This window comes from Anabas testudineus, chromosome 22 (genome assembly GCF_900324465.2).
Source record: "Anabas testudineus chromosome 22, fAnaTes1.2, whole genome shotgun sequence".
In the NCBI taxonomy this organism is placed as follows: Eukaryota; Metazoa; Chordata; class Actinopteri; order Anabantiformes; family Anabantidae; genus Anabas; species Anabas testudineus.
Window position 1 is genome coordinate 3,023,123 of NC_046630.1, and position 14,722 is coordinate 3,037,844.

The 14,722-nt window shown below is 41.7% G+C and overlaps 1 protein-coding gene across 1 annotated transcript; it reads left to right on the forward strand.

Annotated features, from left to right (window-relative positions):
- The first annotated feature begins 3,354 nt into the window (after positions 1 to 3,354).
- Positions 3,355 to 5,796, forward strand: LOC113148327 (phospholipase A and acyltransferase 4-like). Its single transcript, XM_026339995.1, has 4 exons — positions 3,355 to 3,479; positions 3,694 to 3,802; positions 3,910 to 4,178; positions 5,085 to 5,796. The coding sequence occupies exons 1-4, from the start codon at positions 3,465 to 3,467 to the stop codon at positions 5,199 to 5,201; spliced, it is 510 nt and encodes a 169-aa protein (XP_026195780.1). The 5' UTR covers positions 3,355 to 3,464; the 3' UTR covers positions 5,202 to 5,796.
- Positions 5,797 to 14,722: the final 8,926 nt, after the last annotated feature.

Below are 14,722 nucleotides of genomic sequence, written 5' to 3' on the forward strand. Positions count from 1 at the left end.
ATGCCAAATACCACTAAACCAATTCTTAAGTAGTGTCCTAAAATATTCCTACTGTACTGTAGCTGCTCTCTGAAAGGATGAGGAGCGCTTTGAACCTTTCACATTTATTGCATCACTTTGTTACAGGCCATACTTTACATTTCTATGTTGAAACAAATTAATAATAATAAATACAGTACTTGCATTTGAATAAAATGAGCTAAGTCCACCTACATCCGTATAAAGCTGCACATACAGCAAAAGAAGATGCAAAAAAACATAAAAAGGTTTTATTATAAATATTCAATATGTGAAACTAAAGTGTTGCATGTGCTTAGAAAGTATATTTCTAGAAACAATCACGACTTTTAAAACCTGAAAATGTTTCCACAACAAAGTCCAGATGTGTTGATCCAGTGTGACGTGTTTTCTGCCTGCTGGTCCACAAATATTTCAACCATAAGAAAAAATTAAGAGCTAATCGACTGCCTTTGCCCTGGATCTGTTATTCTCCTCTACGTTTCAGTCTTCGGTCTTTGTTGTGTCTTTATTTGCACAGTTTGAGCATGTTTGTGTTTGCTTTTGTTAACTTGAGCCTGGACGTATACCAAGGGGGACAGGTCTTTCCTGAATCCACTGTGAACGTCCATCTGTCGGCTGGTCACCGCGCCCCTGTCCCCACCACAAATTCCTGAAGATGCATTGTTCTCAGCTGATTGAAGTGGTTTCTTTCTTTGAAACTCAGTGACTGACTAAGCAGGATGCTCTAAACTATACCTCGTTCCTCTTTCACTATAGCAGGGTGAAGATCGCGCTGCATGGCCACCGGTCAATACTATAAAAAGACACGACATTAGCATATCAAAGACCAGCGTCTGATGCAGGTCTGTCTGCCAGGCTGAACCTGCATTGAGAGGGGTGCAGCAGGGGGAGGAGGTTCAGCTGTAGGAGGTGGAAAGAGTGGAGGTCCACCTGTCGAAGCTCACCGAGCGTTTTCCCACTGCCTGTCAGTCACACTAGAGCTAGATTAGAGAATTAAGAATACGATGGGGAAAACATCAGTGATGAGAGCCTGGAGCTCTGATTAAACCCAGCAATGCTCACACACACGCTACAGTTTTCAGCATGAAAGGTCAAAATTAGGTTAAAGAGTGAAAGGAAGGATGATAAGGAGAGGGCGGGAAGAGTGAAAGAATATAGAGTAACTGAGATTTTAAAAAGAAATAAATGAGGGTAGAAGGAAAGATGGCGAGGACGTTGTGCTCAGTTTACATGCTGTACTAAAAAGCGGTGACAGTGCAGACCCTGCAGTCCCTAACATGTGTATTAGTTGCCTAATGTGAGCTATTCTTTAATTTTAATAACCTTCTTCCCTCTTAAACTCATCAAAATGGACAAATAAGACATATTTATTATTCACTCAAACACCACGAGTCGTCACGTGGGCTTGTGATACGTTGACTGTATTTGGTTTGAAATTTCAAATGTATTCTGTTCTTTTCACATAAAGTACTGTATGTAGTGTGTGTTCAAAATGAAGTTGTTTAATGTATCTGTGGATATTCACACTATGAAATTACGCTGTATTAGTTATAGAGACAACACAAGTCCCAAGTCCAATACTTTTTAAAGTAGGAAACGTAATCTGTTGTTTTCACACACAAAAAGGTGACTGAGGAAGAGAGACACATAAATAAAGAGAGAAGGAAAGAGGGAAATGATGTTTAGAGGCCTGGTGAAGCAGCAGGCAGCTGATGGCAGATATAGCAGTCAGTTCAACAGGTGCTGCTGTAAAAGGCGGCGCTGACAGACAGGAAGAGAGATGGATGTTTGGTGTCAAATCTCTCCTCTGGCTTCTGTCTGCTGTCAATGAGGTGAAGACAACCAGAAGAGAGCAGAACAGTGCAGAGAAAACACAGAGAGAAAAAAAGGAAACAGAAGAAAAAGAAGTGTTGGCCAGGATGCTGAATATACTGTGTTACATCTGTATTTAATAAAAAGCGCAGCAGCATTGATCTGAGCAGAGGGAATTTCTCCAAACATCCTGCAGAGCTGAAAGGCCGCTGGGATCCTTGTGCCGGTCTGATTGAAGCTTCCTGTTTTAAGCACTTGATGAGGAACTAGGGAGAAATCTAACTTCCAGGTCTCCCAGCTTGGACTCCTTCCTGAAAATAAGAATAAAACTAGAGGGGTTTTTTTTTCTTTCTGGCTCTTATTCACCTGCCACTGCTGCATTTCTGCTCTTGTGTTAGAGATCTTGGCCACTAGTGGGCAGATCAATTCCAAAACAGCCCCGGCCCCCTCGTACAGTCATAGTGACTAATGTGTTAGCAAATGCTTCCCTCCTTTTACAATCACTGGACACAGAGCAACACAGTGATTACACAGTGATCACGCTGGAGGCATGTTTGACATTTCCACAGGTCCGTCCTGGTCTTTTAAAAGCAATATCAAACTAAAGCCTTGAGGGAATTTCTTCAAATTTGGCACAAACGTCCCCTTGAAGGTCAAGGTCACTGTGACCTCAAGAATGACCCATTGTCACCAATGCTGGACAGACATACAAGTCACATGTTTGCCATCTTCACGTCCTGTGCTAGGTCTGCTTTGTTTTAATGGAGTGTCTCAGTCTAAATGTCTGATCTCCAGCAGACTTCAGTTAACAGCTTTTACACACATGCACGGGTTGTTATTAACAAGCAGTCATCTTCATCATGACTCCTCTTCACAGAAGGAATTCTGTGTTTTCATCATATTTAAACAAAGCAAATCACTACACCTGATTAACTACAGTGTACTGGAACAGACATTTCTCATACAGACAGACAGAGTTGAATAATTTACAAAGCCACACCACTTTGTTTGTCCTTCACGTCTTATGAACCAACACATTAAGAAAATCATTTATCCTTGAAGGACATTTCACTAACTAACCTGTCCATCTTTGACTCTCCATATCAGCTCTGCAGTCTCCAATAAGCTTAAAGAGGCGTTTTTTTATATGTACAGGCTGCTAATTATCTTCTGCATTGAATTCTGCCCGACGGGAACTACTGTCTTCAATGTTAAATCAGTAAATGCAAATCTGATCTGTATACAGTGGATTTGTTGAGGCTCAACTAATAACTAATTAATTTAGTCTTTAATGTCCCACTAACGAAACAGATTGTTTATGATGAATGAGTCCAAACAACTAAAAACTATCTGTTAATATACAGTGAACATGCTTTGCATCTTATTTGCAGTCAGCATTTTCTCAAGTCCAGTCTTTGCTTTGAATAAGCTGGTTAATCATTTGCAAACTAAGGCTGTGCAGCCCGGTTAAACCAATAGTGTTTATCTAATCTGCTTCTATATCAGCTGTCATTAGCATGTTCACTTTCATTTCTGAGATATTAACACACTTTCCCACAGTTTCTATTCCTGCAGCTATAAATCGACTGGAGTCCCTTCTGTTCTCAGCTGGTAGATGAAGAGGTGAAGCCATGGCACCAACACTGGTGAGTCCACTCCTGCAGTTCTGTTCTGTCTCTGGTCAGTTGTTGTAGTTCTTCCTCATTCATTAGAGTTCTTTAACATTTTAGATAGGATTTCATATTCACATGTTCTCCATTCTACTGTGAACATACAGTCTTGTTGTAGTAGAGAGAGAAGAAAGAGAGGAGGAGCAGACATTAAGATAGACTACATGTAAAGTTATTTTTATCATTTTAGTACGACAGAGAGGTGAAGCCAGGAGACCTGATCGAGATCTGCCGTGGGGTTTACCAGCACTGGGCTGTCTACATTGGTGGCAATGAAGTCGTTCACTTGTTTCCTCCAGGTGAGTGCAGTGTTGGATTTAAAGAATTCACTCTGGTTCCCTGCCATGAATCCTTGCAGGGACTTCACCAAAGCATTATGTGTATGTAAATGTACTCTTTCTTTCAGGTGCTGATGATTCAGAGCTCGCAGGCTGGACAGCAATGCTGGACAGCAGCACAGCAGAGGTGAGGCGTCAGAAGCTCTCGAAAGTGGTCGGACCTGACAATTTTCACATCAACAACCTCCTGGATCATAAGTACGAGCCTCGTGAGCGTCACATCATCGTGAGGGACGCCTGTATGCTGGTGGGCCGGACGCTGCCGTACAATATTGCCACTCACAACTGCGAGCACTTTGTTACAGAGTTAAGATACGGCAAGGCAGAGTCTCGACAGGTGGGTGTTATACTGCAGGTGTGATATAGGTATCATGTCCTGGTTTTATGATGGAGGTTGGGTAACGTTTTGTTTTTCCAGTCCAGACGGCCTGTGATCATCCATATGTCATGAGAAATGTTGTGTATAACTAAATGTTATGTGAACACCCCTGCATACATCGCCTAAAACAGCTTGACTCTCAGTTGTCTCTCTAGGAGAAACTGAGAAAAGACTAATGCAGCTACTAAACAAGACAGATCAGATGTAGCTGTAACATATTTTATTGATGTTTCAGTGGGAAATCCCTTTATCAAAGTGCTGCACAGTTTGTTGTGTGTCTGCACCTGGATACTGGATGAGTTTATCATATAAGCATCTCATTCATTGTAACAATACACAGATCTAACGCAATCTATTACGACTGATAAGAAGCAGATGTGGAGCTGAATAAATTGTGATTGCCTGTATTTCAAACAACACGGGATGATTAACAAGCTGATTTGCAAGTTTCAGAAAAGCTTGTTTAATCAACCCACTTAGTGCATCTGTCACTTTCAGCTACACATAATTAACCAGAATGCAAAAGCAACCTACTTTATGGGTGCCTTGTTTTAGTTTTTAATTATAGATAAATCAGGATATCATGAAGGATAAATCTGGACTTTATATTTTTGGTTTCTTTTGTTCCTGGGTTTTACAAGCAGCTAATTATCTGGAGCCTCTGCTGCAGGAGCCAGGAGCCAGTTAGCTGAGCTTAGCACAAAGCTGTCCCACATAATTCTACCTTTATACCTCATGTGCCGATTGGATTAATCATTCTCCAATTCTTGCAGATTGTATGTGAATCCAGAACAGTCAACACAGTTAAATCTTTTTAGCAACACATCCTTGACCTTGAACCTGAGACTTGTTTGTCTTTTGCAGATTAAACAAGCGGCTGTTGTGATGGGAGTCGGAGCAGCAGCAGTTGCAGCCGTAGCAGTTTTGGGTGCTGCTCTGTTTTCCGCCTTCAACAACGATGACGAAGAAGAAGAGGATTGAAAGCGAAAGTACTGATGCAGCAGAGAAAATCATTCCACTGTGTCTGAGTCAATTCACCTGGCAGTGGATCCGAGTGAAACACTTTGAATAAACCACCTGGAAAAGTTGAACAAGATCAGTGAAGCTGGTGTGGAGAAAGAAATTAATCTTTCAAATGTTTTTCATATGTTTTCATGTGTTTTCATCTGAAATGCAATTTATAAAATATTCATATTTTTCATACAAAAATACAAGATCATTTGCAAACAGGACAATTTGTAAGAATTTTCCTAAATGAGTTCATGAGTGGAATAATGTTAATTCTCTTTTAGAGGCTTATTTAAAATATTTTCCTTCCACCAGGATCCTTAAATAGTCGTATTTTCACTCTTGGTTGACAAACTGAGGCAGCACAGAGGAGCAGGAGAACACGGAGTAATGATTTTCTTATAGCTTAGCTATGAGCTTAAAGGGCTTTTTATCTGCCACTGTCCCTGTGCCAGCACTGTGCTGTATCACAATCTACCAGTGTTCACATGTGGACTCCAGCCAAGGAAGGTGGAGCAGAGCAGATTCATCCATTACTACAGAACCTACATGTTGATGTGTGTGTGTGTGTGTGTGTGTGTGTGTGTGTGTGTGTGTGTGTGTGTGTGTGTGTGTGTGTGTGTGTGTGTGTGTGTGTGTGGGAATGCCCCATGTAGGACTCACACTGTAGGGACTTGTCCTTTATGTGGCGACTTAATTCTATTTCCCATCATGATAATTATGAACCTTTAGGGTTAAGGTTAGGAGTTGGGGTTAAAGTCTCCTGTAAATTAATTAAATTCAGTGTAAAGGTCCAATGAGTGTTTGTGCAAATCCTGTTTCTCTTTTTGGATTACACTTATAACACTTATTATCATCACAATGATATGTTGTAATTTGTGGTACGATCAAAAGATGCAGCTGTTACGGTGAGTTTCACATCACTGATTGTGGTTTACCACCATGTAGAGTATAATGTGGATGTGGTTACGTGGTTTGAGAAAACAGAAGTATGAACAAAACATCAGTAATAAAGTCATTTGTCACTTTATCTTCAGTAAACTGTTTCTGCCATGAAACATCATCAGTTTTACTCTGTGAAGTTACCAAACACTACACAGCAGCTCTCATTTGGAAATTCGACTAAATCATTTAGAAAAACATTTAGATGACAAATTGGACTTTTCTTTTTTTGTTTTTATAGTTTAGACACAGGCCTCGAGGCCCATGGCCAGGCCAGTAAAGCTGCTAGCAGGTGGGGGCAGCTGAGCCTGCCTGGTCCCCAGAATCAGCACAGCACCCCACATTGTTCCCGAGGTCACCCCCTGAGAGCTCCATGAAATCCAGGGTGGGCTGCAGAGGCTCGGGCTGTGGGACCCGCTCCAGAAAGGATAAAACCTCACACTCTCCACATTCGGGGAATCGGAGAGCTCGGCTTGTTGTTGCTGATCATTAGGCTCAGAATCAGCCCAGAAATAATCACCATGCATAACAAGTGCAGCAACGTCCACTTGGTGGTTCTGGTGGAGACAATACACGTTTCACAGTGAACAGTGATGCAGAGCTTTACCACCCTGCTCTTCCATGTTTGACATCAGCTGCTTTTCAGCATTTGCTGAGAACCTGTTGCCAAACAGTTGCCAATAATTAGTCCCACTAAAAGAATCAAATATGTCACTTACAGGTTACTGTCCCTTTTCGGTGGGGCTGGGATTGGATTGAGCTACGTTTCTGTTTGAGTGTGGTCAGCATGTCCCACATCACAGGAAGTGAGTGTCAAAGGCAAGTTCTCCTGTCTGCTTGATTAAAGTTCAGTACTTGTGGTTAGACGCTGGTGGATTGTGGTGTTTCATCTACATCTTCTTAGATTCTGTGTTGATCCTATTTCAGTTCCTTATTCTCCTAAAGCGGATCCTTTTTTCTCTGTTTGCTAATGTGCTCTCACTTTGCAGCGTTTCTTTTCCAAATGATCTTGGTGTTGTGTTGTTTGTGTTTTGATAAATAAAACCACCTCAGTGCATCAATACGACATCATCAGCTTCATTGGTCAGTGTATTTAAATCCAATGTATGTTTCTGCTATATATTCATGAGTAAATTGAAAAGACTGAACCAGCAGCTGGTTTTTGCCGCATCAAATATCGGGAGGAGTGAAGTGGAGGAGGAAGTGGAAATTTGGAAAGTGTCCCAGTGAATATAAATCTTGAAAAGTGTCCTATAAACCTCTCAGTAAACAGTGGAAACAGCTTCCTTGCCTTTTCCAGCATATGGCAGCACAAATCACATCAGCACCTGTGATTTGGACCCCAGTTACACTGTGAATGGTTCATCACTTAATGAAAATGTTGACACGTCGTCCTTGATAAACTAGTTCAGAGAGACGTGGTTGTGCCTGGGCTCTAGAAGAGTTCATGCGTTTTGCTTTTAAGTCTCAGTTACGAAACAGGGCTTTATTGTGAGTTTCTATTGTTAGCTGGGCTCAGACGGAGCACTGGGCCAATGTGAATTACTACAGCCAGTAAAAGACCAGAGCAGCAGTGAGACCGTCGGCCATGAAAGCCAGAAGACAACTACCTTTGGTATCTGTGTCACTTTAGGATATATGATTTCCCCCACTGTGGCCTGTCACCACAAACTTCTCACGTCCAAGTTCCCCCAAAGGCAGATGGGGCTCAGACAGGGGTCCTGTTAAACCCCCAAACATCTTAAATTTGGTACAAAGATGTCATTGAGCCTTGTCTTTGCACCTGCTCAAGTCGTGGAGGATATGGCAGAGGCTCTTCCTGTGTGTCTTGCAGGAGGGAGGGACAACAGTCCACAACCTCCCTGTTCCAAAACAAGCTCAACAAAGTGTTTAAGGTTTTTTTTTTTTAAAGAAGAGCTGCTGCCGTGCCAGACGAGTCAACAAATGAGAGGCAGTGAAACTTTGTTCGTCGTGTGAGGGGCTTTTTGTGAGGGAAGCTGTGTAGAGAGAGGAGGAAGGGGTTGGTGGGAGGTGAGCTGGTGTAGTGCAGCTAGGACCACATAAACAGGACAGCCAGGAGGTCGCGGTTTGGAGATGGCAGGTTGGACCACCCTACATGTAAGGTCTTCTGGACGCTGATGCCTGCTCAGGTGGCAGCGGTTGAATCACCTCCAGCCCCCCCTCCACCGCGGACTCACAATAAGGAAACTGTTTCAACCAGAGGAGGTCTCTGCCTCCGAGGCCACTGACAGAGAGAGATTAGAATAACAATGGTCTGGGTTAATGATGTTTGTGCCATTAAAGACACAAAGTCGTTACTAAAAAAGCCATTAGGCCTCCGAGTCAAAGAGAATGAAAGGAGCATTTTTTATGCTGATTACTTGAAGCGAATTCTAAACAGAGCAGTGATCAACGCACAAAGACTAGTGGTCCAGTGTCACACTTTATGGTGGGTTCTCTGTATTTTTCATGCTGCTATAACTACTTTTTCACTCCTAAGATAGTGGCTTGTTTCATGAATTAGCTGCAGACCCTTTCAGGCTTTTCACCCGACTTCTTCACTCAGTTGTCGCAGGGCTGAGTCGGAGCTGGCAGAAGGGTGCAAAGAGCCAAAGAAGAGAAGAAAGGCAAGAAAACAAAAGAAGGCTTTGAAGAAGACTGAGCTTGCAAAGCTGTATTTTAAAGTTGGATGGCACATCAGAGGCACCAGCAGCTCCAGTTCTGCCTTTTTAAAGGATATATATGCTCAACTGCAGCATCCAGAGGCAGCATTCGCTTTGACCGAGGCCTAATTATCCTCTGGACCACGAACTGAACGCTGGTTTCAGAGGAGCAGAAAGGAGCCGGAGATAACCATCTGAAAATAATGAATGGTGACATCATTTCTGTTATGTACATTCACATATGCTGATGCTATCATTTTGAAGGACACAGCGTTGTCATCGTTTTTAAAAGTAAAAGCAAAGCTACAAAAGCAAGACGCCCCCTTGCACAGATGTCCTCTGCACAGCGGCTGCCATCGTTCTACGGCTAAGCTCAATATGCTTTACATGCTACATGGAAACTATTTCTAACTTGTTTTTACAATGATCCCCTAAATTCTAAAGGTATTTATTGAATCGTCGTGGACTCTGTAGGTGGCTGTAGTCAAAGAGAGATCCAGTTCTGTCCTAGAAACTTCAACTTCAAACCAGTACAGCACTGAAATAAACCAGGACTATAAACAGCCAGTAGTGAGCAGCGTAGGGGTCAAAGCAAACAATAGATGCACCAAATATTATCCTTCAAATATTGTCTGTTTGGATTCCCATGTCACTGAAGCTACTCTAAATCAACATTTAAAGTAAACAAGAAAATTTCAGGGGTCAGCGCTGCTTGAATCCAGACAATAGAAGTAACAAATATTTAGGGGCGGTCGAAGAAACAAGAGTTCGATGGTGAAAGGCGGTTGTGAAATAAAAAGAAAAATTAGGATTTCTGAAAATGATGAAGTGTGACATGTGCTCAGCCCTCATCTAAACGCACTCTGCCTCCTTCCCACACAGGCTTGGAGAGATGGCTGAGGGAGAGAGGAACCGAGGAAATGCCTGTGGCGGAGCCTCTTATTTTTCCATCGCAGCGTTATAAACATATAGAGCAATAACATCTTCTGTATGTACCCTCGCTGCCCGCAGAACTGTAGCTGGCCTCTCAAAAGCAGCACTGTGTTATTACCGCCTGCCATGAATGCCTTCTGTGTGCGTGTAGACATGTTCTTATCTGGCTTCTGTTGGCTTCTCACAAATATGTCTGTACACGTGTGTTTGCTCCCAAGAAGCATATGAGATATAATAAGTGCAAATGTTTATTTCCAAAGGATTACTGTGTACATGCTCCCGCTCCGGCCTAACACTGGTGGATTCACTGAGGCCGATGCGTGGGCATAAATATGGAACAGAAATAGACCAGAGGTAAAGGATGGAGACTGTGTGTCGGCTGAATGAGCCTGACTGTCTTGCAAACAGGAATAAATAGGTCTTTGCATCCACAAATTTTTAGCCCAGCCGCCTCCAAACCAGTAGTGGTAAAGCAGTAAAGCCTAACAAGTTCGCCTTGTTATGTACGTATGAGGATTTTATTGATTATGCACAGTCACATCATTCATTTACATGCAATTAATCCCATTATTAAACCGTTTACATCACAACCATTTTGTAGAAGGAGCATCCAACAAGGTTCAAATAAGTCGTGACTCACCACTCAACAAAAACCTAAATAATATGTCCAATAGTAACAAGTGTAAGGAAAAATAAAGGTTATGAAACACCGTTGTAAACATCCTCTGTTCCAGTTTTTGTGTTACAGGTGTTAAACCGACCAAAACTCTTCGATTAGGTTTTGGGAACAACTGAAGAAACCAGATGTGGCTGTAGGTAGGAGCAACAGTTTCCGTTTCAAAGGGTGAAATCAGATGCACACTGGCTTTATAAACCTGTCGATCAGCAGCAAGAACGTCCCACTGAGTCCACACGTCGTCTGTACCTGAAAAAATCTAGATGATGACTTCCATCCATCCATCCGTCCGTCTTCATCCTCAAAACATCTACCAGTTTAAAGAGGAAGCGATAAATCCATGAAACTGTCTTTTAATTACTTACATACTATTTACTTCATACTTTAAACAGTCCAAACGACAAACATGATGGGTGGTAAAAAAAAAAACAGCAGTTGTTTGGACGAGACCTCAGAGTTTTCTATCATGTTGTTTCCTGTTTTGATGTTTAAGTCTTTTAGTGCATGTTTGTGTCCTCGTGCATGTTCTGAAGGTTCTAGCACATTAAAATACTTTGAGGTGTCTGAGGTATCACTTTACTACATGTCGCATCCTTCCTGCCTCAGGTTTAATTGTTCTGTGCTCCACATCTGGCACGTGACAATGCAGAGGCACAACAACTGTTCTATAGATACATGTAGTCACATCAGAAACACCAAAACAATACCTGGAGTTGGAAAAACGTTTTTCTTTTTTTAAGGTAACCACAGCTAACACAGTATTATTGTATTTGGACTTGATCTCTAAATCTCCAAATCAGGAATGTGCGAACACACCACTTGATGTTTTCTCCATTGTTCACACACAGCACGCGATCTCAACGTGCCAGCTCTGAACTATTTATGTGTTCCTCTCGTTTTCGAGTGTTTCTTCAAAGATTTACCAGTGAAGCGCTTTGAACAGGTCTGATTCTGACACCAACCGGGCAGAACAGAGCTCAGAGTCTGCTTTTATTCTTCCTGCCCCATGTTTTACTCTCTGGCAACGTTCTACTAAGATTTTCAAACTTCTCTGAGACTTCTGCTCATGTCACAAACGCAGAATCACACATGCTACAAATAGAGAGAGGTCTTTCAATCAAGGTGAACAATGATGTTGTGTCTGTCAGTCATGCTGGAAACAAAGTTAAATATCTGATGCTTTTCCATCTATTTCATCCTGGGTGAGGAGTTCAAGTTGCACTGACTAAAGAGTCTCCATTGTTAAAAAGTCCTTCAGTTTATAGGTTGTTGATGTTGCAAATCTGCTTCTTGGCGTCTTTAACTCTAATGTTAACTCGAGTCGAGCCGCTGTGTGTTCACAGACACTTTTCTTTAACAGAGTTTCCGAGCCAGAGAGTTCTTCCCTTTTTCACAATCTCAAATTCTCATACATCGAGTTTGTGAAAGAGTTTGGCGACGCATGATGAGCCCAGGGATTATTGTCATAGCCAACCCCGATATTATAGAATTACAGTCAGACAGAGCGACTCCTGGTGCTGTGCGGACAATTACTCTGCGGCCTAGATCTCAGTGGAAAAGTTGCATTAGAGCAAAACCTCAGTCTATCAGATGCTGAGAAACAGGGAAGTGTTGGCAGATAATGTGTCAATACCAACCCAAAAACTCTTAGCAGGGCTCAGAGGGGGTCTGTCTCTGCTTTATTAGAAAGTTCCTCTCAAGATGAAATGTCCACTGACGGACTCTGGTCACACTAACATGTATATTTACTCTTTGCTTTTCTCTATATGAATCACTGTACGGTTGATTACTAGTCGCCCAGCGTGGACTCTCAGAGTTTGAGCTTTGAAGTTATCTGACAGCGATATTTAACTTCCTCACAGTAAAAACCACATTTTCATATTAGATTTCTGAGGCCAAGAGTTTGAAGCCTCCTTCATCCAAACACATTTAGAGTGGAGTGAAGCTCGTGAGCTGCTCAGACTGCACGTTGAACAGTCAGCTGCCTCCATCTTGTGGTGAATGTTCGATCCCACACAAAAGCTCTGAATATTTCAGGAACATCTCAAGGTGGCAGCGTAGTTCCACAAGTGAGACTTGTACAAAACCTCTGAGCCAGACACACAGAGACAGGAAAGACCAGGTCTGCAGGAAGAAGCAGTGTCTTTATTAGTAACTGAGGAATTTTAATTTCTTAATAAAAGCCAATTGTTCATCTTTTAATATGAAAATCATGTGACACTGAAATATCCCCACTGTTATGATAATTAACTATATAACTAAGTCAAATACTGACTGAGATTTGATTTTAAAGGGGACATTAACTCATTAGCTAGTTGCTGGTTTACTCTGGTTTACTCGAGCAGGTAATTGGTGGGTGGGGTTGTTCCATCAGCTGAACTGGGAGCACCTGGACCCAGTCTTCCTCAAAATCATTTGAGCTGCCTCTCACACGTGCTGTGTTTGAGCTGCTTTATGTTTTTGCGCTCCGTTCCTCTGGGAGCACGGGTCAGTTTGGATTTGTAAATAAAACACCTGAACGTCTCTGATCATCATCCTGAGGTCTTTAGCCCTGTCAGTCCCTCTGAGCCGCTATTAGTTTGTCCAGTGCTCAAACAAACATTTAGATGTTTTGGGTTTCTTTGGAAGTTCAGTGAGGAAAATGTTACAAGAAATAATCTTTTAAATCTGATCTGGTAAAGTTGGTGTCATGTATTTTATTTAAATTTGTTTTCTTTTACTCCACAAAGACATCAGCCCACAGTCATATTCTACTCAACAAACTTAAGACCTTCTATTAAATGAATAGAATAAAATAAAATATATAAATTCATATTAGTTTGAATGTCTTTTTCTGCAAACCGAGCACATTAGTGTCTGAATGAAACGGGAATATTAAGCAATGCTTTGATGAAAACATGAAACGTTTGCTCCAGACACCTTCATTAGCCACAAAACCCAGTTTTAAACTCCTCAAAGGTTTTTTTTTTGGCCTTAGGATATGTGACATTATAAAACATCCCGACTGTCAAGTTAAGGCCTTTTTGACAGTTCAAAATATTATTACATGTAATTTAGCTTTAAATGAGTGTAAGAAAATACGTTGTCTTTGAGACGGATCATAGTTAAAATGTTTCCACTCCAGAATGAATATTGTCTAATGAACGTATAAATCAAAGTGAATGTGCTGCTTCATGATCACGTCACTAAAATCAGAAGGTGAGGAGATGTGTCCTGTTTAAGACTTTAAGGTTTTAGGTTCAGATTAGTATCAGGGTTACGTTTGGTCCAGTGCTGATAGACTAGGTCATATTTATGTCAGTGGAGTTTCTCAGTAATGTAAAGATAAAAATAACAACAAACTTTTTTCCATTTGTTTTTTGTATATTTGGGTAAAATGCCCTCTAGTTAAAGTTCAATTAGTTAAACTCTGATTAGCAGGCTGCTAATTAGAAGGAAGACGTTTCATAATAGCTGTAAGACGCACATTTGTGGAGAGGAGCGTGTCCACATCCCTCAAAACCCCCTCAGTTGTTAGTTTCCACTTTTACCTGTAGTTTGTGTGTTAAAGGGAACAAGAAGGAAACAGTGGAATAATTCTAAGAATAAATTCTAATTAATAACAAATTCAAACTGCCGCTCACTGCACTGAAGGTAAAAACCAAAGAAAGATCTTACTGCCTCCACAAGTCCTGTATTAATGATAATAATTGATATTTTATTGATCCCCTTGAGGAAAAACTTGTGGACGGGCAGCAACAAGGGTCCAGTGTCTTATCCAGGGACACTTCAACATGTGGACAGGAAACAGGGGAACTGTGGTTTGTAGATGATGGTAGTCTGTACAAAACTTCAAGGAATGTGCTGTTTTCTGAATTATCTCTAATAATATTTGTATTTCTTCTTATTATATTCTTCCTAAGCTGACTGTGGTTTGCAGACTTTATTAGAATAATTCACGACAGCAGTGTGAGAATGACAGAAAACTGTCATTACCGAAGTTAATACTGCAGCCTGAGCCTGGTTTACTGTTTGTTGTCTGGGGTTAAGTGATCACAGTCTCAGTCCCTCCGAGAAAATCCGAACCCAGCAGGACCCAGTCGTGCCTCCAGGAGGTTTTGACAGGGGAAACGTTTGGGAACCACGGACCTGCTCCGTGCACAGAGAGGCAGAACATGACCACACCCCCTGTTACTCAGCCTGTGTCCATTGGCTGTTGGGAGTTATCTGGAGCCTGGATGTGGCTGCTGTCAGAGCTTTATACTATTAAAACTCCCCAAACTCCTCCATCTTCCCTGACA

What these genes read in the sequence shown, in the direction of transcription:
- LOC113148327 (XM_026339995.1), top strand. An exon ending in CGTTCACTTGTTTCCTCCAG is followed by an intron (nt 3,803 to 3,909) that starts GTGAGTGCAGTG and finishes TCTTTCTTTCAG; the next exon opens with GTGCTGATGATTCAGAGCTC. An exon ending in GCAAGGCAGAGTCTCGACAG is followed by an intron (nt 4,179 to 5,084) that starts GTGGGTGTTATA and finishes TGTCTTTTGCAG; the next exon opens with ATTAAACAAGCGGCTGTTGT.